General features: G+C 37.8%; 3 protein-coding genes across 3 annotated transcripts; all 3 read right to left on the reverse strand.

Moving 5' to 3' along the window:
* Positions 1-2,384: 2,384 nt before the first annotated feature.
* On the reverse strand, positions 2,385-3,110 carry LOC147568587 (Methyltransferase-related protein). The gene is made up of 2 exons (XM_086655003.1): positions 2,815-3,110; positions 2,385-2,695 (listed from the first exon to the last, which is right to left on the reverse strand). The coding sequence occupies exons 1-2, from the start codon at positions 2,965-2,967 to the stop codon at positions 2,594-2,596; spliced, it is 255 nt and encodes an 84-aa protein (XP_086511129.1). The 5' UTR covers positions 2,968-3,110; the 3' UTR covers positions 2,385-2,593.
* A 1,040-nt stretch (positions 3,111-4,150) lies between these two features.
* Positions 4,151-9,847, reverse strand: LOC147568588 (P-loop containing nucleoside triphosphate hydrolases superfamily protein). Its single transcript, XM_086655004.1, has 10 exons — positions 8,242-9,847; positions 7,739-7,851; positions 7,527-7,646; positions 6,761-6,848; positions 5,824-5,915; positions 5,633-5,737; positions 5,409-5,518; positions 4,870-4,957; positions 4,746-4,781; positions 4,151-4,634 (listed from the first exon to the last, which is right to left on the reverse strand). Exons 1-10 carry the CDS (start codon positions 9,473-9,475, stop codon positions 4,551-4,553), a joined length of 2,070 nt encoding a protein of 689 aa, XP_086511130.1. The 5' UTR covers positions 9,476-9,847; the 3' UTR covers positions 4,151-4,550.
* Positions 9,848-11,576: 1,729 nt separating this feature from the next.
* LOC147568589 (uncharacterized) lies at positions 11,577-17,193 on the reverse strand. The gene is made up of 4 exons (XM_086655005.1): positions 16,927-17,193; positions 15,082-16,552; positions 13,349-14,352; positions 11,577-12,327 (listed from the first exon to the last, which is right to left on the reverse strand). Exons 2-4 carry the CDS (start codon positions 16,504-16,506, stop codon positions 12,213-12,215), a joined length of 2,544 nt encoding a protein of 847 aa, XP_086511131.1. The 5' UTR covers positions 16,507-16,552; positions 16,927-17,193; the 3' UTR covers positions 11,577-12,212.
* Positions 17,194-25,390: the final 8,197 nt, after the last annotated feature.

Consider the following 25,390-nt stretch of genomic DNA (forward strand, 5'->3'; position numbering starts at 1 on the left):
CCATCGTTTTTTGGGAAAGCAGAAAGGTTTTCGGGGAAGACGGTGCAACCAAAAAAACTCGAAACAAACGCACCTCATAAATCGTCGGCAGAAAGTCGTTGGCCGGATGTTGTCGGGGATGGTCGGCGACTTCATCATCTTCTATCTCTCTCTCTCTCTCTCTCTCCTGCATCTCTCTCTCTCTCTTTCTCTCTCTCCTGCATCTCTCTCTCTCTCTCTCTTTTGTTCCTCGTTCTTCACTTTTTCTTTCTGTCTTCAGCGAAGGAGTTCGTTTGGTTGCAAGCTAGATCTCGTCTGATCTAGTTTCCAGACGAAATCAGATCTGGTTTCGTTTGGAAACCAGACCTTCCTCCCCTTCGGCGGAAATGGAGAGGAGAAAAAAAAGAAGAAAAAAAAAACGTCGTCGAAAATAGTGGAAGTCGCCGGAGATGGTGGTAGGTGAAAGGAAGAAGAAGCTGAAAAGTATAAGGATTTGGTTGTTTGCGGGAAACAAAAAGTTCTAATTCTTTTTGTTTCCACCCAAAACTTCACACCCCAGAAAGTTTCTTTATTTCCCCCTACACACCGACCTTCAAAATTGATGTTTCCAAGTGTAACCAATTTGAAATGACCTCTTGATACATGTTGTTCTTTCTATTGATTGTAAGTTTGTAACTCGCATACATTCATAAAATACAAATGCGAAATGAAATTATGCATTTGACGAAAACATAAAATACAAATGCGAAATGAAATTATGCACGAAAAAGTAAGAAGAGAAATTATTAATTACACTTGCAAATTAGATAGAAAAATTCATAGAATTACCAAAGTTAGAGTATTATGTCAGTCGTGAACTTAAAATTAGATAGAAAGTTTCATAGAACGACTGAAGTTAGAGTGCTATGTCGACCGTAGTGATATGAGAAGAAAAAAATAATAAGTATAAGACTATTTTCGTATTTTTAAGTGGAAAAAAAAAAACGGTTTTCACTAGAATTCAATTAAAAAAATAAGGTATGGCTAATTGACAGTGGCGAGGTCCCCTAAAGAAAAAAAAAAAAAGCACTCCTTGAATTTCTTTTCTTGTTCTATATAAAATTCCCCCCTTGTTTTTTACTTCTTTTTTATCCAAATAATGGAAGCCACCACCAATCATGCCTTCATCCTCAGCCGCCCAGCACTATTGACTGGTTGTTGTTTAACAATAATTTTTAGATTTTATTGATGCAACAAAATGCATGCACTCTCTGTATTTGGTGATGCTAAAGTCAACCCTTGGATTGGGATGGTTTGAGAGAGAGAGAAGTTCTAAGCTGATTTTCTAACAAGTCATCTTCTCAAACTCCCACGTCTTTATTGAGCTGAAAACTCATACTTTTCCAAAGAAGAATTCTCAACTAAAATCTACTACAAACTTTAATACAACCTAAACAGCTATCAATGAAAACTACTCATTTAACTCCAGAATTTAGACTCAATCCTCTCCCCTCTGCCACTGTAAGATGAGCTTGAAAAACCCTAACCTTAAATCAGATATCTGCCATTACTTAGACCTTGCTGGTCTCCTCCTCCGGAGGTTCTCTCACTCGAATAATGGGGTATAACGAAGAAAGTGTAAAAAATCCATACTGAAAAATATTCACTTTTTACAGTGAGCAACAAATTTAGTATGTTAACATGAAGTTTCGACTTTAGGTTCACCGAAACTCGAGTCTTTCCACTGGCAAATGAAACTGAGGAAGTACTGGAGCCTTCTAATATAATACAGAGTCGATATAGATGATCCATTTTACATAAACTTTCATCAGAAATGTTTAATGAGCCAAACTACAAGGGTTATATGAATTCGGCGTGGTTTTTGACGAGGAGAACCGATGTTTTGCCTTACTCAAATCCTTGACTTCTCTTATTTCCGCAATGACAATATACCATATACTAATACTCCATATCTAGACACAACAATAAACAATGGGTTCTGTTTACTCGATCAGTTCACCAACTAAAACATGGTGTATAATGACATTAATGAATAAACTTCAAAACAACATGAATCACAAGAAGATGATAGTGATTGAAAAGAGATAAAAGACACAATCAAGAACATAATCTTCTATGGATTTAGAAGAAACTCAAGATATTATAAAGTTAAAGACAAACATTAAAAGCATAGTAGCAAACTCACATAATTGTCTACCACAAAACCCTAATTATCTATCTACATTTCCCATATCATTCACAAAGGGAAATAATCATAAACCTAATTGACATTTTTAACTTGAAGAATTCGAAACATTACAAGAATCGACGATTGAAATTTTCCACTCTAAGTTATTTATTCAAGGATTAAGATAAAGATGGGACCTTTTTAAGAACCATTAGACAAGTGATGGAAAGATAGAAACTTTCATGTAAATTTAAGATATCGTATTAAGTCTGGTGATATAGTTCAGACAATCACCATTAAAGCATAGTACAATAATATCTTCTTGATTCCACCATTAACATACATACCCACTTTTACCCCATCAATTGGAAATCATAATTTTCATCACAATACACACGAAAATTGAAAATCCAGAATCAAACCTAATAAACTTCTTCTTCTTCTTCTTCATGATTCTTTCTTTGATGAAGATGATAAATGCCTCCACAAATACCTTCCACTCGCCATATCAACACAAGTCCAAAATCCAGAACCAATTGCAGATAATACCTAAATTCAAGAACAAAAAAACCCAGAACTTGAATTAGTACTTACCCATATAAAAAAAACCCCAAAAAAACAAAACCCTAAGAAAATTAATTGAAAAGGGGAAATTTATATTATTATACCTTTGTTGATCGAGGTACCAAGGGTTCTGATTCATCAAAAGAATCACTGGGTTCTTCAGAAACGAAATCGTCTTTATTTTTGAGATTCTTTAAGACGAAGAATCCAGCAAGAGTAGCAGAAAGGAAAATCAAAATCAGCCTAAGAGGGCACATTGTCGTTCGGAATAGTTTCTGATAGAGAAAGAGAGAGAGAAAGAAAGGGAATAGATAGAGAGAGAAAGAAAAATGGGGATAATGATGGTGGTGGTGGTGGTGGTGGTTGGGTTTTGTAGGCTAGGTTTTGTCTCTCCTCCTAACCCAAAAACAAATCGGACTAGAGAGAGAGAGAGAGAGAAAGAAAGAGGAGAAATAAAAACTAGAGAGAGAGAGAGAGAGAGGGGGGGAGTGGGTGGGGGGAGAGACGCCAGTTCTTTTTGACTTTAAGAAGGATTCGGGAAGAATAGGTCTTTGGCGTGTTTCAACCACACTTAGTAGATCCAGACCGTCGCTTTAATACCTCGAAATTCACATTTAAAGATCTTAAGAGTAATTCAACGGTGGATGATGTAAACGTGATTTTCAAATATAGTAGCTGGCCCCCTTTTGTTGGGGATTAATTGCAATTGTATTAGCAAGAAATAATATATATAAGTAGAAGACTTTCTTAAAATTGAATAAAGTATTCCAAATAGGAGACTACTTTCTAACAATTAAAATTGGAAACTTTAGGAGTAGTGGTTAAGGATTAGACTTAGATTGAAGAGTTGTGCAAATTCTTGGAAGAATAGACGACTTCCATTAATTTTTTCAACGGAAGGATATATATCACTCACGCATTTATTTTTTACAAATTTTTAACTTCTACTGCAAATAAAAACTGAAATGATGTTTATTTGTTTGTCGTTGTCTAAATTAACTTGTCTGAAATTGTTCTTTTTTTTTACATCAAATATATCAAAACTATCTAAGAGTGTTTTACTTGGTAATTGAGTTTACCTACTTCAATATTTGGTAATTGAACTTACCCCATTTAGATTAATTATTTTTGTCCGAAACACAAAGTTTATGTTTAAATGCAGGAATGAAGGTTATGAGCAAGAACAACAACCCATTAATGTCATTCCTAACAATCGTACATACTTTATTGTTCGGTACCCGCATAAATTGAAAGACTAAAGTTTAGCTACCAACTAACGAAACGAGGAAACTCAATTACCAACTAGTGTTAAAATGATAGTCAAGACGTGCAAGAATCAAACCAAAGTCCTCTTTCAGACAAAAACAACCATCTAAATACTGTTCTGAGCCAATTTAGACTGCAAATCCATTTCAAATTTGACTTGGAAACAAAAACATGTAATTTAGAATTCACCTTTCATTTCCAATTTTGCTTTACCTAATACAAAACCATTAGTGGATAGACCACATGGACATCATCCCCACATCAAGTGAATTTAAATTGTTTATTTTTGTGGTAGGCACAAATACAAAGACTACTCTAGATAGAGTGAAAAGAGTGGACTAATGAAATAAAACAAGGTGGATTCTGAGTCATGAAATTGAAGAGGCGGTATAAAAAAAGTAATAAAACGACATCGTTTTCTCTATCAAAATTCGTCAATCCCATTATTCTCAATGTGAGCCATCAGCATGTTCTTCACATACTTCAACTTTCTTCCCGAAAAGTATACACTTGGAATTCGACAGGCAATGGTGAGATATTTGTTTGGTGACCCAAAAACACAAGTTGATACAGTTCAAATCTTGGCAAACCGAGAGATTTTGGACAGAACCGTTCTCATGCACCGAATGCCAGCTCCAGTTTTGGAGCTTACCATCATCTTCAATAGAAAGAAGTAGATAAAAACGAATTAGAATGTGATAATATACAAAAGAAAAATCAAGTGTTAAGTAACGAATCAAATCGGTAAAAGAAAAATAAGAACTCATACCACAGGTTCAACCAATGACTTGTTTGCCTTGAGAGTCTGCAAATAACATTTTAGGAGGATTCAATTTTCATAATTAAAGTAGTGTGAATTTCGGAATTAGATTAAAAGGATTTTGTATGCTAACCTCTTCAATTTGCACTGCTCGTCGTGCCACATCTATCGGGAACACGGCATCCGTCTTGGTCAATACAATTTGGTAATTTGTTTGTGATCTGCAAAATCAATGCATAATTTCATTAGACTAAGGAAAGTAAAAAATTGTATAAAAATGTTATCTTAGAATTCTAGTATTTGAACTGTTTGTTCACATACAGAAAATGTTGGATAACTGAATTTTTTTTTTGAAATATAAATGAAACTCTTCTGTTTTTTACTTAACAAAATTGCCATCGAACAATACGGATTAGGGATGACTCTGCAAGAATGAAGAAACCCTCACTCTGTATAATATGCAATATTTTCATGATTTATGAATAACAGAAAAATCAAAGTAAATATTCTGATATTGGTAGTTACTACAAAGGTAGTTTTTTCATTCTGGCTTATAATGAAAAAAATTAAGTAAAAAAGATATGATCTTGTTTTGCGTCAATTAGAATCGCATATATAAATATCAGACATGAGAATAGCTAAATCTCAATTGTGGGTGTATATATAATATACCTCTCCATCAAGTGGATGAGCTCGTGATCCCGTGGTTTCATACCCCATTTGGTATCAATAAGAAGGCAAACTCGTTTCAGACTAACTCGTGTCGAGACGTACTCCTTCACCTACAAAGCAAGAAGTTCCAAATTAACCAAAGAAGTTCTCACTTCTAGACATACTAATCTAAAGAATTTTGCGTGAAGGTAACAAAAAGTGACAATAGATGGTTGAATACTTACAAGCTCCTCCCAAGCATCCTTCACTTCTTCTTTTGCATAAGCAAAACCATATCCAGGCAAATCAACTAAGGAGAGTTTTGGTCCAAGTGTGAAGAAATTTATGGTCTATGAACACGATTAGTAATTAAAATGCAGGCAAATAGCATTTGAAATTCGATGTTTAACTTGCTTCTGAAATATTAAAAGTTTACCTGTGTAAGCCCGGGCTTATCAGATGTCCTCACCACTCCCCACTGTCTAGTGAGTGCGTTTAGTAGAGATGATTTCCCAACATTCGATCTTCCTAAGAGAGGCCAACTAAATCATTATCATCTCAAAGGATAGGTTAAGATCAGGAAACTATAGATGCCAAAGATGAAAGGCTTCATCATTCACAAATCCAACAAAAAATAAATTAAGAATGCAAACCTATGATCAAATCGTCAAATAAAAAACGTAAGTGTATTGCGCTCTTAGCTCGTCTGATGTGTTACAAGTCAAAAGTGAAGTATAACACCGCCCACTAATATCAGACCAATGATAAGAGTAGAATCCCACACAACCCAATATTACGCCTCTTCTGAACAATTAATCAAAATATATAGTCTAGTTGATTCCTGGTTAGGGCTATTAAATAAAATGACAGCCATGAAACTATTGGTTCAGCTTATCTTTGTTTTCAATGATCAACAAAGATGCCTTCTAGTATTTCAGAACTCGGACAAAATGCATCACTGACAATGTGAGACTCGGGTATCTTTATAATCACAAAGAAGGTTGGGAGGGAAATTTGCAGTCTACTAGTGCAGTTTAGGGAGAGAATTACATAAGTATCAGAAGAACTGGAAAAATAAAAACTGAAACTCTAAATTCCAGCAAACATGTGACAATTGTGCAAAAAATACTTTTACTGGTTTGTTATAAAGACACAAGATGATACTCAAATATTTGAGGATTACAATAATATGAGAAACTTCTTTTGAGAGATGCTTGTAAGATGTTGATGTTGAAAAACATATCAGATTGAGTATATTACTGAAGGTATCCTTTTGTGGAGCAGAATGTCAAGACAATTACCGTAAATGGGCCAGCGGTAACGAAATAAATGGACAAGATAAAAATGGAATAATGAAGAGTTAATAAGCTTACCTGCAAATGCGATTTCTGGAAGCTCGGGTTCTGGAAATGATGAAGAAACCTTTGCGGCAGCAAAGAATGTCAATTTATTCCTAAATACCTGTGAGAAAGTTAGAAATCTGGCAAATCTACAGGACAATAGAAAAACAATGTAAGTGCAGCATAAAGCTGCCTACTTAACTTCCCTAAAAGCAAGGACATTGCAACTCGTATCCAAGAACCAAATACTGAGTATTCATCACCAGACATAACAAAATGATAGAAAGGAGTTTCAATGTTACATTGTGATTAGCAGAGAATAGTATTACTATATCATAAGCAAATTTACAAGCATCTGAATTATCAGGTTTATTGTGATAAGGAGGCAGCCTGATCGGTGGAATAAATTAGGTTTTCAAATTAATTAGTCAAGGCTCCACACCTATAGCAGTTCAATTGACCTTTTTGATTTCTATTCACAATTCACCAGAGGCCTTTGTATCCAACTTTAGTCCATGAAAACCTGACAAAAGGATCAACATCTAGTATATTTCTTTTGAATTTGTACGATATTAATTTGTGCTACAAACAAACTTTTTCTTGAGCAACTCAATCACATTAGTCGAAGAAGTTTCCAGCCTCTAATCCTTGAAAAAGAAGAAATTCAAAACAATAAAAGGAACAAAAGAAGTAGCATATGATGTGTAGTGCTTAAACTAAAACAGCAGTTCGACTAGCACCAACAAATCCATGAAATGGAAAAATAAAAAAGTCAGCATGTATAAGACTGAAAACTTACAGGATCTTCAACTCTTTCTCTTTCGGTATTCGTAGAGAAGGGGACATTATCTAAAGGAACGGGAAAGTCAATGTTATAGCCCGACCTCCGAAATTCAATCAACCGTCTACGGCCCAATAGCTGTCAACAGTTTCAAGAATGAACAACAATGATCAATGATATGATAAGAAAAATATAAGGAGATTATAAAGGTCTCAGTAAGTTAAACTTACATTATCTTCCACAAAGGATAGGATGTTTGGGCTGGGTTGTATTGCACGAAACTGTGCATTCTTTGAAATTTCAATTTCTTTTTCTTCATCTACTTTCTTCTCGGCAATATTACCTAAATGCATGCAAACAAGGAAAGACAATTAGCAAAAGGAATGAAAGATGTTTTGTTCGTCTCATGGAGTAGAGCAATCACTCCTAAAATCGATAAAACTAAATGAATTTGAAAGGTACATTTAGTGAGACTTTTGTAATCACTTCAAGCAATACACGGAACATAATTTAATTTACATAAACAGGGTTTAAACTAGAACATTGTGTTCAAACCAAGCTATAGCTAGCTCAATCCCACAACGAAAGATTAAAACAGACATGTCCATATCCCCCACAAGGCCACAATAGAATCACATATCAAATTCTAGGAAATGAAGCACCGCAAAATTTGAAATCCTAATCAAGAGATGACAAACAAATGAGAAAGAACTTATGAAGATAAAAAATTTACCATCCACAGAGATACTGTCGTCAATCCTCTTATTTGAGATATCATTTGGGTCTATCCGAATTACTCGCTTTTTCTTTTTCCTTACTCCAATTTTTGCCTCAGACCTTTCATCTCGATCTTTTTTAAAACGTAACAATTTCTTAGCAGCTCTTTCGAGAGATCCAACTTGATCCCCATCCTTATTATCTTTCTCCTCAACTTGCTTGGTAGTTGATTCAGGTTTGTTCTTTGAAGTTTTCCTCTGTAATAACCCGTCTTCACCGCCACCACGTTTATCCGATACTCTTTTAAATGCAACCTTCTCTTTTGATCTCAACTTATCATCAGAAAAAACCTTCTCAGTTCTTAAATTACCTTCAACTCTACTAGAAGAAGGTTTAGCACCAAAACTAGACTCCTCATTTCCCATACTCTTTCTGTTTCTTCCCATTTCATATCCATCTCTATCATTACTTCTTCCTCTTCCAGCAAAGAATTTTTTAGGGTCATATAGTTCATTACCATCTGATTTAACTTTCCCATTTGCTCTCTCTCTAAAAGAATCATCTCTTCCATACCCTCCCTCTCTTTTTCTCTCTCTAAAAGAATCATCTCTTCCATACCCTCCTAGTTCTCTCTCTCTAAAAGAATCATCTCTACCATACCCTCCTCTTTTTCTCTCTCTAAAAGGATCATCTCTGTAATACCCTCCCTCTCGTTTTCTCTCTCCAAAAGAACCATCTTTTGTATACCCTCCTCCTCCTCCCTCTTTTCTTCTCTCTCTAAAAGAATCATCTCTGGTATACCCTCCTCCCTCGCTCTTTCTCTCTCTAAAAGAATTATCTTTAGAATACCCACCACCCTCTCTAGAAAACTTCCTGTTAAATCCGGCATTGTTAAACTTACCTCCCTCGCCGGTACCTCGATCCCCATAAACCCTCTTCCTCTGAAAACCAGAATTTTCAGTTCTGAATCGTTTCTCTTGGTTACCCTCTTCTCCAAATCTTTCTTTACTAAACCTAGGTCTTCTATCTTCAGAATCTAACTTAAAACCCCTCTTTTCACCATTATTTTCTCTTCTGTTTAGCTTAAAATCACCATCTCCTCCTTCATACTTACTGTTGTTGTTCTTCCCTTTTCTTGTATTCCTTTCATCTTCATTTCCTCTCTTGAATGAGACTTTTGCTCGTCCAACTGCAACTTTCAGTTTTTTATCGAACTGTCTATTGTGCTTCAAACCAGTTGTCTCAGACATCACTAAAAACTTAAACCCCCCTTAAACCCTAAACCCAAAAATAAAAATCCCAAAACCAAAACTCTGAATACAATCAATAACAGAAACCCTAGATATTTGATGGGTTAGAATTAATTGAATGAAACCCTAGATTTTTCACTTCATAATTTTAGGCGCCTGAGCAGATTGCAAATGAAAACCAGTTTTTGTGTCTGTCTCTTGGCACTGGTTCTGTATTCGTTTGCCTTAGACAATTGAGAGACGAAGATTATGGTTTTCTGATCGTTGGATGGTTCCTCGAGATAGACTTTGATGACTCGCTAAAGGCGATCCAGTGAGTTTGCTGACCGCGCCAGTTTTCATAGTCAGCCCTAATTTTGATAATGTGGAACCGTCGTTAGCCTTGGGTTGTTTAGACAAGTAGACCAAGTTAGGGGGCCTTTACCAACGAATAATTATGTACTATTATTTTAGAAAAATCTATCATTTCATGTCTGTTTTTTTTATATATGGACTCCAAGAGTCATCACTTCATCTGTCTTGGATGATAGATTGTGGATATATAACATGAAATTCATCTCCGTTGTTCAAAAGAAAATGAATAGTTGCGTTCTGAATTGAATAACCCTATAACTCTCATTGTCAAAGACATTTTGAGTTACAAGGAGCACGTTCATCTTATAGGGTCTAAAATATATTTATTCCTAACTTTTACTTTACTTCGTATACATGTTCAATAATTTAAAGATTTTTTGCTTTTACTGAGGATCGAATCTAAGGTCTTCAGATTTAGGAATATCTGTCTAACCACTACACCAGAAGGAATCCGCCTTTTAATGTTTATAAAGCATAAAAATATATTTTTAATGCCTCCTCACTCAGGTTCATTCGTGTATAAATCTCATTAACCTTAAATCATGGCGGGGAATCGGATCGAAGTGGAAATCATGGCCTAGCGAGACATGTCAAAGGAGGCAAATCAATCACAACGTGGTAACTTGTGAATTGTGATACTACTTTCGTTCAAGGACATATATACGAGCTAATGTAAAAGGAAAGAAAATATATTAAAATCAGTTACATTATCAATTCGACAAGAAACAACATTTAAGCTTGATGTTCACATAGTTTCTAAATCTCATTGAAAGTCTCTTACACTTTCTATTCATCACTCTTCCTATTCTACCAATCTAAAAATTAAGGCCAGCGCTTTTGGGGAAAGCTAAATAGTTTCCGGGGTGTGAAGACTCGGTCAAAAATTGGTCAACTTTGTTTGACAATTTTATTTAGGGGGAAAGCAAAATAGCTTCTCCACCTCAGCTCTCTCTCTCCACCTCACTTCTCTCCCTCCACATCATCTTCTCTCTCCACATCATCTTCTCTCTCTCTTCTCCGATAGGTCGCCGGTCGGAAAATTTTCCGGGCGGCGACCATGAAAAAAAATATATATATATTTTTTCACTCACTCTCTCTCTCTAGAAACTCCGGCGAAGGGGTTTCCCTTCGCCGGAGTTCTGGTCTGTTGAAGAACAGACCAGTTCCAGTCTGTTCTTCAACATACCGGAACTCCGGCGAAGGGAAACCCCTTCGTCGGAGTTTCTAGAGAGAGAGAGAGTGAGTGAAAAAAAAAAAATTCATGGTCGTCGGCCGAAAAATTTTCCGGCCGGCGACCTAACGGAGAAGAGAGAGAGAAGATGAGGTGGAGAGAGAAGATGAGGTGGAGAGAGAAGATGAGGTGGAGAGAGAAGATGAGGTGGAGAGAGAAGATGAGGTGGAGGGAGGTGAGGTGGAGGGAGGTGAGGGGGAGAGTTTTTTGTTTTGAACCATATTCCCCATAAAATATGTTTTCCCGGAAATTTTTCAAAATTTTGTATATTCCTTTTAAAATTTCACACCCCGGAAACTATTTAGCTTTCCCCAAAGCGCTGGCCAAAATTAAGTGGGCAAGTAGATGAAGAAAACAATACCATGTTAAAAGGATGAAAAAGATTGAGGATTAACTAGCACATTCCGATTACTCAAGAAAAACGCGAAACCACCTGAATTTGTCTGTAATTCATGTCTACACATTCATTCAAACCCAAACTTACCTAATCCACCGACGTCAATTCCATCCCAAAAATCCATAATAATGTAATTTTCATTATCTTCAGCATCAGTAATACTCGTCATTCAAAACAAAATGCTAGTTTAGAACCTATATGTGTGTAATTGTTTCAACAACAAAGTTATCTTCTGCTACAATAACAAAAACATTCAGTAAATGTTACAAGAACAACAAACACTTCAAACTTGAGCCATCCAGCCAACAAATACCTTGTTCGATCTGAAATGGAGTTCTTTGTATCTCTGCAGTTTGATTCATGACTAAAACACTTGAAGATATCGACAAATTTCGAAACTACAAAATGCTTAATACTAAAAAATGCAGTAGGTTTAAATTCAGTGAAGGGATAAATAGTATCGCTACATCGATCTTATGGGCTCAAGAAAGAAGGTACTATACTCACATCCAACGGCGAGACTCAAAACAATAAATAGACTCCTCCGCGTTTTTGACAGGTTGATCTTACCTGAAGAGGATGCACAGACACCCGAATGCCATCTCTCACTCTATCTATCCGTCAATCTATCTTCTACCTATCTATTCCATCTTTACTAAAGAAAGTTGCTTATCTTCTCATACAAATTTAAATTTTCCTCGACTTGGGGTATTCATGACATCCTGTATTTTTGTTGTTTTTTCATCTTCTGGTTTTCAATTAAATGACCAAAGTGACTGTACATCTGGGGTTGAAAATAGACTCCCGATATGAGGCTTTGTCAGGGGGTTAACGACAACTTCCTCCGAACCATGTACAGGTGAGCTATTTCTGCAAGATCGCCATGAACAAAAGGACTAGGTTAAGTGAAGCAATAATCTCTTGTAGATGAACTTTATTACAAATAAGAAAAGAACATAAAAGAGAAAACAAAGATGCAAGAACCATAACTGTGTAAGAGAAGCTGTTAATTTCGACGGGAGCAAAGGAAACTCTAAGATCACTTAGTATGAAAGTTAATTCTATAATAGTTCATGTAAAATTAGTAATTGATGCCATGAAGGCAACAGCATTGCGAAAAAAACTTATCATTTCGATGTTAAATTCACGTAATGCTATAATAACAATGATAGGAATTTACTAGCAAAACCCTTTTGATCCCCGGGTAATCAAACAAATGACAACTTCGCTGGTGACGCTGAAGGATTGAAAGCTGAAGGAATAAATATCAGTTCCTTTTAGTTTAGTCAAATAGTTTGAGACTTCCATGTGTATTATTTAGATTACTTCCGTTTTCATGATCCTCTATGTTTCAGCATTCTCTTCTGAAAAGAGATTCTTTTTATACCTAATCATAAAAAACACGGGTCGCATGATAGACATAAACTTGAATCTCATTTCTTTTCTGGGCAAGTAATAGGGTTCACCATTGGGTTACTTGAGTAATGTGGTTCGGAGTATGTATGTGGTGTCTACCACAATACAAACTGCCAACCCAGCAGCAGACTGAATCTCAAGTTAAGAAAATAAATGAACATGTCCTTACACATCATTGATTCTTTAACAAATTAGACAATAGGTACTAGATACGCACCACAATGATATATAAAAGTTGATAATAGTGTATCAGTATGTGCCTGCTGGCAATACATGGCTTAGCGAGGCTATTGATTGCTTCGGGGGGGTACATAACATAATAGGTATAAAAGTATCATGAATAGCAGAATGATTATGGGAAATATTATTCAAACAAAATGTTAAGGTAATATGGAAGAAGCTCCTTTAGAGCATTTGTGGCCAACGCCAAAAGAGTCATTGTTAAGTTTAAATATAGGTTATAATCAGAACTTACTTGGACCAACGATTGGTGCCTTGTAAACTCGAACTGCCATAAGTCACCCCATTCTGAGACGAATTAACTAAGGGCGTAAGAGGAGGGAAATGGTTCTCTCCATCACCCGCTAATGGCTGGAAAATAGGTTTCGACGACCATGGATCACTATCAAATGAAACTGGCCTATAAGGCGCATATTCCCCACCGTTTGAGAAACTATCAAGTAGTGCCCTTTGCTGCAAATGATAACCAGGAGGAAGTTGTTTATTCACCACAAAGTTTGACGCCGTATCCTTAGGATTCTGCCCGACGGGCAAAAGCCAGCTGGCAGGCCCACCTACGATACCCAGAGTGTCCTGACCAAGTGGTGTTGTGTCCCACATCTGCCATGTCCCCTCATTTGATTCACTCATAGGTGAAGAGCTACGCTCAGGGGTCTTAGGGCTACAGGGAAATGGGCTAGAGTTGGTATGGCGCTCTCCTACACCCCGTAATCGCGAAACCGGGGACTCAATTGGAGAGAGCTTGCTAGTTTCCGCAGGTACACTATTTAAAGATCCAGACTTTTGCGGCAGAATATTACCTACAAAACCTGTACCCAAGTTGCACGAAAAGTTATCTAGTGATTCTGAAACTGGACCAAGTAAAGCCACTGGATCAGGAACATAACAAGGGTCTTCAAAAATTTCTGGCTCTTCCATTGCCAGATTGTGTGGTGGTTCTCCAAAAAGAGAAAACACTTGTTCAGCTTCTGAAGAAGAATGTAAATACCTACTCCTAAACCCATTTGGAGATGGAGGCACACTTGAAGGGAATGATATCCCACAACCACTCTGGCTGCCCAAAGGACTTGCTTGTGGTGGTTGAAGAGGAAAATATAGCCTTTGAGCTTCTATTTGGGGCTTCAGATTAGATATGCCTACGCTATTCGCACTGCTCGTAGGAGGAACTGCTGGAGAGCGAGTGAATAACTGGTGCCATGATTTCTTAAGGGGTGTCTGTGGCTGCATATCTGGCCCAATCTGAAGATCATTCAGCTAACAGTTAAACAGGAAAAATAACACAAATAGACATGTATAATTGCAAATGCAGTAACAAATGAGAAATACAATGAAGCTCGCCATCCCTGATAAAGTCCACCTTCCTGACATGAACGTGAAATTAGCAAATTCAATTAGAACTTTACAAGCGAACTAGTAGATGCGTGAACAGTGTGCTTAATGAGCAGTGGTCCTAAACAACACAGCAAAAAAATCTCAACCTCCAAAAAGCGAGAACCTGAATTTTAATTTAGATAACTGGAAGGAAGATGTCATGCAGTGACTGGAAGAATTATGCCTCAGTCTAAGGTTGTTAGGATTGAAAATGGAGAGGCTCGGAGGAGTCTAAAATTAATGGGTCGAGGGTGACATATATGGTCAGATTACATATTTTGTTATACTACATGCCTGCTTGATATACATTATGCATGATAAATTAGTCAATTAGTTGTTATATAATGATATATGAGTGCTTTATAGCTCCAGTCTGTTCACTTCTGCATAAAAGAAATGACCTACATTTAAACTACTCGGGTTGATAAGGTTTTCAACCGATCTATTCTCCAGTTATCTTTGAATTTCTAGGTCTACCATATGCTTGAGTAGTTTATAGTTTATTCTTACTTGGTCATCTTCGAAGCATAAATAAACTACAAACCATACTAAAATAAATTAAATGCATAAAAGGAAAGCAATGGTGACACGACTTACATTTTGGGGAGGACTGATTTCAACGACCTTCCTATCTCCATTTGAATTAAGCTTTCTAGGTACATGTTCATTGCCGTGCATATTTCTCCTATTGACCGAACCTTGGGGATGATCTACAAAACCATTAGGTCTGTATGCCTTTGAAACAGTAGTAGCAGAGGTATGAGACCCGTTCTGGAAAAAACTAGTGCCACGGAAAGCTCTAGAAGAAGATAGGAGGGAACCTTTTACGCGTTCTAGATATTTAGTACCACTTCCCCTGTTATAGTTCGCAGTTTTCAGGTGATCCTGTCTTTCAGGCTCACTCCTCTTGTCAAAATCACGTTTGATTTCCGTTTCTTTGCCAACTCTACGATCACGTTCCTCACAATCAGAGTTACTCTTAATAGATCCTTTATCTTTTTCCTTCCGTCTATCTTGGCGTTTCCTTTCTGCTTCTCTCTTACTATTCTTTTCCTTGTGATGAGTTGAACCTTTGCCGTTCACTTTTTCTGCCTCCATCTTTTCATCTCTCAGTCTTCTCCTTTCTTCCACCAGCTGTGTGACCTCTTCCCGTTGCTTCCTTTCTTCCTCCTCTAAAAGCTCTCTTTCTAACCTAGCCTGTCTCTTTTCTTCAGCTTTTCTGCGTGCTTTCTCGCTTTTACTCTCATAATTATTTAACCCATTTTCTCCCTTCCTGGATAATCCTTTATGATCTGGATCCGACAACTCGTCTTCCCTCGAGGGGATCTTAAAAACCTTTCTCCATAGCCACCTTATACTCAAAAACAAAGATGACAATAGTCTACATAAAGAAACGAAAACACCTGAATATGATGTCTCTCTTAAACAACGATCATTGTTGTTACAAAGTCTACCTCCACTATTCGCCCAACTATTGTTCCCCTTGAAATATGCAGGAATCCTGTTCCCATTTTCTAACACACTGTGACTGCAAAAACCTTTGTCCATCGATGTATTCCCACTACTCATAAACTCCCCAAAAAATCCAGATTTTTTAGCCGCCATTTCAGCAAACCCAGGTATGGATAAAACAGGTCTTTTCGAGATATGACCACAATATGAACACATAAACTTTCCCCCACAAGGGTTCTGATCACGGTAAGGCGTAAAGCAGTTTCGACACCGTCGAATCGCCATCTTTCTTAGCTTCTGCAACTCAATAGCTTCAATCCTCTTTCTCTCTCTAAGCCAAGCACTTCTACGTGCTCGCCAAGATGATAACCTTGGCATTAAAATCTCATACCAGAATAAACTAACTAACAAAACTACAAGACAAGCCAACCGAGAGGAAGTAATTTCGAAACGATATGGTTGTGGCAATAGCTGAGAAAGTGCCCATAATCCTATTAATGGAAACACTAACCATGGAAGATTTGCTGATACCATTTGAACCCACATATGAGCTGTGCAAAAGATGCACATTTCCTTTTATTCTAACCAATAATCCCACAAAACACAAAATGAAACCCTAGATGAAGAAACTCAAATGTTAGTAAAAGGGATTCCTAAAAAGATCTTCTCTAGACAATGCAGAAATTAATATCTTCTTTTTTCACCCAATTTTAATCAAAGAACAAACATTATTCTATCAATAATCGAATAGTTTAAAAATACCCAAACCCTTTGAAATTCATATCCTCATAATAAAAAAAATCTGTAACTATTTCTCAAATCCAAAAACCCTAGTTTCAGGATACCTGCACTAAGAAATCCATAATGGTATTACAAAAGTTTCAATTTCTATTCATCGTAAATGTTATTTCCACCGACAGCCATTGATAACCAATTCAATCAACTAAGTAAATAGAAGAAAAGCTACGAGGATAGAGATTGAATACTCACAGATTTGTAGATAGAGAAAATGAAGATATAGGAAAACCCTAGAGCCACCTCAACTTGTTTGAAAATTTTCGCGATTCTGTCGTTTTTGTTCAAGTTTTTGTCTTAACAATGAAGAAAGTTTGAGACAAGAGGATAAAAGAGAGAAAAGAGTTGGATGTTATTTAGATTTCCAATTTTTACCTCTTGACAAAACAATAGTCTCTATACCCTTTTAGGTCCAAATGACCCCAAAGTTCTTTCTTTTGTGCCAAGAAAATGACCAAAGTTATGGATGCTAATAAGTGAAAATACATTATTTGTTAAATTTGTGTGTGATAGTGTAACTAATAGTCTTTAAAGTAATTTGTATTTTCTATACGTATCTTTATGATAATTATGAATATACTTTCGTTCTCATGATATTATACAAGTCAATTGATGTATAATATATTGCACCACAAAGATGTATAATATATTTCGCCAGTTATGTAGGAACAAGTTTACAACGAATTAAATATGAAGATTAATTAAGATTTATATGTGTTTCAGCAAAAAAAAAAGTAAGATTTATATGTGAATTCTATTTTGAAAGAAACTATTGGTACAACAAATTATTTCAGTTATACAATCAAATTCCATAAATCCATTTTCTTCCCTATGAGTTCCAGTATTGATAAGAATTCTTTTGAATATTCCTTGAGTTCAAGGAGACATTATGTGACATTGTAGATTTGTTTTGCCAATGAAATGAGTTGTCCATGTAACTACCATTAATTATATCACATATATCATTTTTTTTTATGAAGATATCACATATATCATGAGATATGAGAATCAACCAAATGGAGGGAACAACTAATATTTTCATTATGTAATTCTCAGTCTCTATAAAGGAAATAACAACAACAATATTTCATTACTTAATTTTTAGTAGCGTGAAATAATAACTAACCACTTATTTTTTTGCAAATTGACAACGATCTAGGATAGTCATTACATTAATATTGATACATCAAAGATGTGATAAACATGAAATTGTCGAATACCCCAATTAAACTATGACCTAAAGTCCAACAACATTATTTATAACTCAAGTTCAATAAATCATGAAAACCACCTCTTCTGGGAATCGAACCTGAGACCTCCAAGATTTTGGAGTTTATGTCAACACATTGGACCACTTAGGCAACTAATTGTCGACAACTAACCACTTATTGGTTTACGAGCTCGAGACTATAAATTACAAGTGACAAAATCCACAACGTAAAATACAATTTCTAATATTTAATTTTGACTTTACTATAAACAAAAAAATGTTACTTGTGATCCAAGGTAAACCACAAATGACATTTATTCATACAGAATATTTGAACTCCGCCAGCTTTATGATAATATAGATGATGGAAATGATGTTACACATCATGAAATCAAATTCTTCGTCAAATTAAATAATCTTTTACAAAAAAATACTTTCACTACAAATAGAAAAAAGCTTGATGTATAGACCACTGGCGATTTTGTACTTATACCTTTCGTATGAGAGGTGGGTTAGAGGTGACATGTTCTTTCGAAGAAGACTCAACTACATGTACAATTCAGAAGGTTGAACTTCAACTAAGAAACTTTTCAGTCAATGGAAACATCAATTTTTTTTGTAGAAGATGTAAATATCAAGTTCTACACACAAAAGATTGGAAAACTATATCTATTATAACAAAATAGGTCAGTCGGTTATGGGAGAGGCAAGTCTGGTCGTTCATTTTTATTGAGAGTTTGATAAAGATCACATACAGACTGATATAAAATCCTTTTTCATGTAAATTGATTCAAAATGAAGGATTTATCCGTTCGGTCTGAAGGAGATGTCCTTCCGAAGGAGTGTCCTTCGACCAAGGTGGCAATGCGATCAATTTGTCAGTTAGGATAACGATGACCACACGTAAAGATCATCCAGTCTGGTCCAATTAGGGTTCGTAATGCTTTGCTAGAAGCCAACTACGATCGTCGGATCAAGGAGTTGATTCGCGGCTAACATAGACCGGATCCTACAACGGGTTACACATAAGAGTGGTAGCTTGATCGGAGAGAATTGACTAGACGGGAACTGGCTAAAGTTGGATGGGATTCAACTGGAAAGGCCGAAAGGGTCTGAATGGAGATTCGGGACAAGATAGAAGGAAGGCTCATTGGGCCGGCCATGAGATGGCCGATCAGAGTAAGTGGGCCGGCCATATAAGGCCCATGGTGGGCTGCCCTGGCTGGCCACACTTAAGGGATTATCAAAATACCCCAAAAGGGTATTTTGGTAATTATCTTTTCTGTGACCCGAAAATAGAAAACCTAATCTGAATGAGATTCTAATTAGGGTTTGTCTATATATTGGGTCAGTTGAGAACAGAAAAGGTGTGGATTTTTCTCTAGTGGAAAAATATACAGCTATTGGAGAGAGAAGAATATAGAGAAAAAGCTCCCGTTCTATCAATCTAGTCAAGAAGAAGAGTTCTTCTTAACCTTCTAGTAAGTCCTAGCAGTCTGAAAGGAAGGGAGATCAAGTCTATTCACTCGGTGTCTCAAGTAGAGGAGCTACAATTGGAGCTCTCGATCTTTGCATGCGATTGGAATGGTTCGAGGGAAAAACGCGTTAAGGTATTTATCCCTCTCTAGTTCATTGATTAGTTTATGCATAATGATCCTGACAATCTAGTGTTAAACATGTGATGTTTGAGATTCCGCTTAGAACACTAGTTAGTGTATAGGATACACAAAACCCTACAGTGGCATCACGAGCCGGTTGCATGAAACTATCTCTGACTAGTCGAATAAGATTCGAGCTTGATTGATTAGATGATTTTATGTTTAAATAGGGATTTAGACATGAAATTGATTAGTTTAAATTAGATTTAGACTTAATCGGATATAAAATTGAAAGAGTTTCAATGGGAGAACTTTAAAATTTTGAGTTTTTGAAAAGAGTTTTCAAAAGAAAATTTTAAAGTGGATGGTTTTTTGAAAAGAGTTTTCAAATTGCTGGTTTTTGGATGAAGATTCATCAAAAACAGCAGCAAAAAGATGGAAAAAATCGAAAATTGGAAGGAGACAAGGTGCTGTCCAGGAGCCGGACTGACCAGGACGCGTCCCAGTCCTTCCCGGACTGGGAATCCGAGAGCGTCTCGGATAAGGACGCGTCCGAGTTTTTCTCGGACAGGAAGACGCGTCCGAGAGCGTCTCGGACTGGGATCCCGGGAGATCCGCGTCTGGCACTTGAGGCCGCGTCTTCAGGACACGACCACAGAGAAGTCCGGACGTGTCTCGGATGGAGAATCCGGACGCGACCGGGACTGTTCCTTCCAGAACGCGTCTGGGACGCGTCTGATGAGACCAGTAGCTGTCTCGGACTGGGAGTCCGAGAGGCATGTGCTTGGGCAGAGCGTCTAGGACGCGTCTGTGGGGCTAGGAAGCGTCTGGCCTAGGGCCAGGACGCGTGCACCCGAGGGACTTGGCACGGTCTGGAACGTGCCAATCCGGGTCCGACCTTGGTTCGGACCTTGACCGTGACTTGACTGGGTCTAGTCAAAGGGTTCCTTGACCAAGTTTGACTTAAGTATTGGGAGTTAGACTCGGGTCTTTTGGGCCTTGACTTAAGTGGGAGGTTTCTATTTTCTTTTTCCAACTTTGACCATATTTTTTCCGAAAGCGACCCGGGCCAACCAAAGCCTGAATCGGAGTTTTTCCAAAACGATTTCAAAATCTTTTAGGATAAAACCAAACGAGCCATTAGTTAGACTTAAGGCACGTTAGACATAGAGATGTCGGTAGTATCTCCCAAATAGCTATCTAGAACATAGCAAACCTAGATTCGACCTAAGGAAGCGAATCTCATACATACTTGGGTGTTTTATGAGTGTCATATTATTATGTATGTATGGATGTGAATGCGGGTTCTAGTATGGCCATAGAATTGTTCTATCTTGTTTTTAAGCACGGATGGGTACCCGATGTAATTAATTTAATTTCAAGTTTTATACGATCTGCGAATCGTTGAGTCTTGTAATTAGAGTTAAGGGTACAAAAGAGTCCATTGAAGAGCCAAAGGATGAGATCGTGGTTCGAGTGGGAGAATTCAATGGATGTTCGAGGATGGAGATCCAGGCGAACGGAGGCTAAACAAGCAAAGAACCTAAGAAGATTAGATCTTTTAGGTTAGGGGCCATACTAGAATCATGTCTGCTTGATTTATTTTCTTGCGCGCATTTACTTATTTACGTTTTGTGTGGTGTATGATTATGTTAGAGTTCACAGTAATGGATGCAAACAAAAACGTAAGAGTCCCCAAAAGGAATTTTGAGTAATGCCTACCCAGATTAAGACATCTGTTGCGCCCTTGTTCATCGATGGTGGGTCATGCCAAAGCAGGGTGCCATCTTTTACCTCGGGACAATACGGGTAGACCTATGAAGAGGTCTACATGTCTAAATGGTTATTCTCAACGAGTCAGCAAAAGGGTTTTGGATTTTGAGGCAAAAGGATGAATTGAACACATAAGTGTTATTCATCAACCAAGAGTCATATGAGATATGATCAGTAAGGAGTTACTCACCCAGGAGGGTGAAGTTAAGGGCAGTGCCAAAGTACGCTTAACTTCACAGGAATGGGATCTTGGAATCGTATTATTCATAAGGGGACGGTTTTCATTGAATAATATGGCAAAAAGTGTTTTTGCGTAAACATTGAATGTAGTACTTAGCAAAATCCTTATTTTGTTTCTGTAGAGTAGAGATGGCAAATAGTATTAGTTCACGTTTAGATAGAGATCTATACGACTTTCCAGATTGGGAGGAAGATCAGAGAAGAGTTCTCGATGCTTCAAAGAAAGAAAGCGTAATAGAGCTACCAGAAAGGGAAGTGGAAGTCGGTGCCTATGTTATAGAGGTCAATTTGGCAGATATGGCTGACTCTCCCTCATGGGTATATAATACCGGATGTGGAGCACATATAATTTCAGAATTAGATGAGCTCAAGGAGGTCAGGTATCTGACAAAGAGCGAGATGGTTCTACGAGTCGCAAATAAGGCAAGAGTTGCTGCTGTGGCTGTAGGAACCTTTGAGCTCAGTTTAGAGACTGGGTTGATATTAGTGCTGCATAATTGCTATTATGTACCCACTATATCAAGGAACATCATCTCTTCGTCGGTGTTAGACAAAGAGGGATATCACGCTATAATAAAGGACAAGAGTTGTTCTTTATACAAAGGTGAGATGTTCTATACCAGTGCTAAACTGCGTAATGGTCTTTATGTTGTGAACATAGAAGACGAAATCCTGAACATAGACACGAAACGGCTTCGTACTCTTGATTCTAACCAAAGTTATCTCTGGCATTGTCGTTTGGGTCACATTAACATGAAACGCATGCAGAAGCTTCATTCAGATGGACTTCTGGGATCGTGTGATTTGGAATCGTACGATACATGTGAGCCATGCTTAGTGGGCAAGATGACAAGATCGTCCTTCAAGGGGAAAGGAGATCGGGTGAGTGAAGCATTAGGACTGATACATACAGATGTATGCGGACCTATGAGTACACTTGCGAGAGGTAACTATGGCTACTTCATAACGTTCACAGATGACTTCACTAGATATGGTTACGTATATCTTATGAGGCATAAGTCGGAATCGTTTGAAGTGTTCAAACAATTCCAGAATGAAGTAGAGAATCAGCTTGGCAAGAAAATAAAAGCCATTCGATCGGATCGAGGTGGTGAGTATTTGAGTCAAGAGTTTGAGGATCATCTTCGGAGTTGCGGAATAGTTTCACAACTCACTCCTCCAGGAACACCTCAGATGAACGGTGTGTCCGAAAGGAGAAATCGAACATTGATGGACATGGTTCGATCGATGATGAACTTAGCCGATCTTCCTAACACTTTCTGGGGATATGCTCTAGAAACGGCTGCTTTCACACTTAACCGAGCTCCGTCAAAAGCTGTAGAAAAGACGCCATATGAGATATGGACTGGAAAGGTTCCAAAGTTGTCTTTTCTCAAAGTCTGGGGTTGCGATGTTTATGTAAAGCGTTTACAAGGAGATAAACTAGCACCAAGATCAGACAAGTGTCTCTTTGTTGGATATCCAAAAGAGACAAAGGGGTATTACTTCTACAACCCATCAGAGAACAAAGTGTTTGTTGCTCGTGATGGTGTCTTCCTTGAAAAGGAGTTCCTTTCCAAGAAGACAAGTGGGAGAAATATAGAGATCGAAGAGGTTCGATCTGAGCAACAAACTGACACCGTTGTACCGATGTTAGAGTCGCGATTCCTAACTATTATGAGCCAATAGAAAAGGAAAGAGAGGAAGAGATGGTAGATCTCGGAGATCCTCCCGCGCAGAGCGAATGTGATTCGCAGGAGAACCCTCAAGGAGTTGAGAGTGTCTCACCTATTACTCAAGCCCCGCGTAGGTCCGCAAGGCTGATTGAGTTATCTCAACGACAAGAGTTGTTGTTGGTAGAGGATAATGAACCCAGCACCTACAAAGAAGCTATGACGAGCCCAGACTCCGAAAAATGGCTGGGAGCCATGAAATCCGAAATGGAATCCATGTCTGAGAATCAAGTTTGGAACTTGGTTGATTTGCCCGATGGAGTAGAACCCATCGGATGCAAATGGATTTTCAAGATGAAAACAGACAAGGATGGAAACGTGAGCGTTTTCAAAGCTAGACTCGTGGCAAAAAGTTACAGACAAGTCCAGGGTATAGACTACGAAGAAACCTTTTCCCCTGTCGCGATGCTTAAGTCCATTAGGATTATTCTAGCAATTGCAGCTCATTACGATTATGAGATTTGGCAAATGGATGTCAAAACCGCCTTCCTGAACGGTAAACTGGAAGAGGATGTGTACATGACACAGCCTGAGGGTTTTGAGGATTCCAAGAATGCTGGAAAGGTTTGCAAGCTTCAAAGGTCCATCTACGGGGTGAAGCAAGCAAGTCGGAGCTGGAATCTTCGATTCGACGAGAAAATCAAAGAGTTTGGTTTTCTGAAGAATGAAGAGGAATCTTGTGTATACAAGAAGGTTAGTGGGAGCAACCTAGTTTTCTTGGTCCTGTATGTGGATGACATACTGATCGTTGGAAATGACATTCCTATGCTTGACTCCGTGAAAGAGTGGCTTAGGAAGTGTTTTTTCAATGAAAGACCTAGGAGATGCAGAATATATATTGGGCATCAAGATTTATAGAGATAGATCGAGGAGGATGATTGGACTTAGTCAAGAGACTTATATCGATAAGGTTCTTGGGAGGTTCAAGATGGAAGACTCTAGGAGAGGATTCCTACCCATGACACATGGTACGACGCTAAGCAAGACTCAGTGTCCCCGAGATCCTGATGAGCTAGCACACATAAGAAGGTGCCTTATGCTTCGGCAATAGGATCTATCATGTACGCCATGGTCTGCACTCGCTCAGACGTCTCATATGCTCTGAGTATGTGTAGTCGTTACCAATCTAATCCAGGTGAGAAACACTGGACCGCAGCCAAAAATATCCTGAAGTACTTGAGAAGGACTAAGGATCACTTCTTGGTTTATGGCGGGAAAGACGAACTAATCGCGGAAGGCCATGTGGATGCGAGCTTCCAAACGGACAGAGATGATTTCCGATCGCAGTCGGGTTATGTCTTTTGTCTAAACGGAGGAGCAGTAAGCTGGAAGAGCTCAAAGCAGACTACTATAGCAGACTCTACCACAGAAGCAGAATACCTTGCCGCTTCGGAAGCAGCTAAGTAAGGAGTTTGGATAAAGAAGTTTATCTCCGAACTTGGTGTAGTTCCTAGCATAGAAAATGGGGTTACTCTGTATTGTAACAACAATGGAGCTATCGCCCAGGCTAAGGAACCAAGAGCACACCAGAAAGCCAAACATATCCTAAGGAAGTACCACGTGATTAGGGAAATCACTGAGCGAAAAGATGTGGTCATTTGCAAAGTCGATACGGACGACAATGTTGCCGATCCGTTAACTAAACCACTGCCTCAACCCAAGTATGAGAGTCATAGAAGGGGCATAGGTATAAAGCGCATCGATGAATGGCTTTAAGTTGTAATTGGATTAATGAAAAAGGGTTTTCATGTAATCAATTAGCTACATTCAATAAAAGAAATAAATAAGTTATTTCTGTCATTAAATAATGGTTTAGTGTTTAATGACGGTCCAAAATAATGAGGAATTCCAGGTAGGTTTATCAGATACGTGATCTGGTAAATGGAACCCTACTAAGTGAACATGGAATAGATTCATTATTGAGTCCCTAGTCCAGGTCATTGCATGGACAACAATGACTCAAGAAGACTAGCATGGGAATTGACTGATAGCGCAGTTCCATGGGCTATAGGAATATGGTATTTAAGTCAATTACATGGGTGTAGATTGGGGAATCTACACTGGATAACCCAAAGATGAGAGTTCTTCAAGGAGTTGAAAAAACG

Source organism: Eschscholzia californica, unplaced genomic scaffold (genome assembly GCF_041429995.1).
Source record: "Eschscholzia californica isolate CP2 unplaced genomic scaffold, dmEscCali1.0.p SCAF_1, whole genome shotgun sequence".
Lineage (NCBI taxonomy): Eukaryota > Viridiplantae > Streptophyta > Magnoliopsida > Ranunculales > Papaveraceae > Eschscholzia > Eschscholzia californica.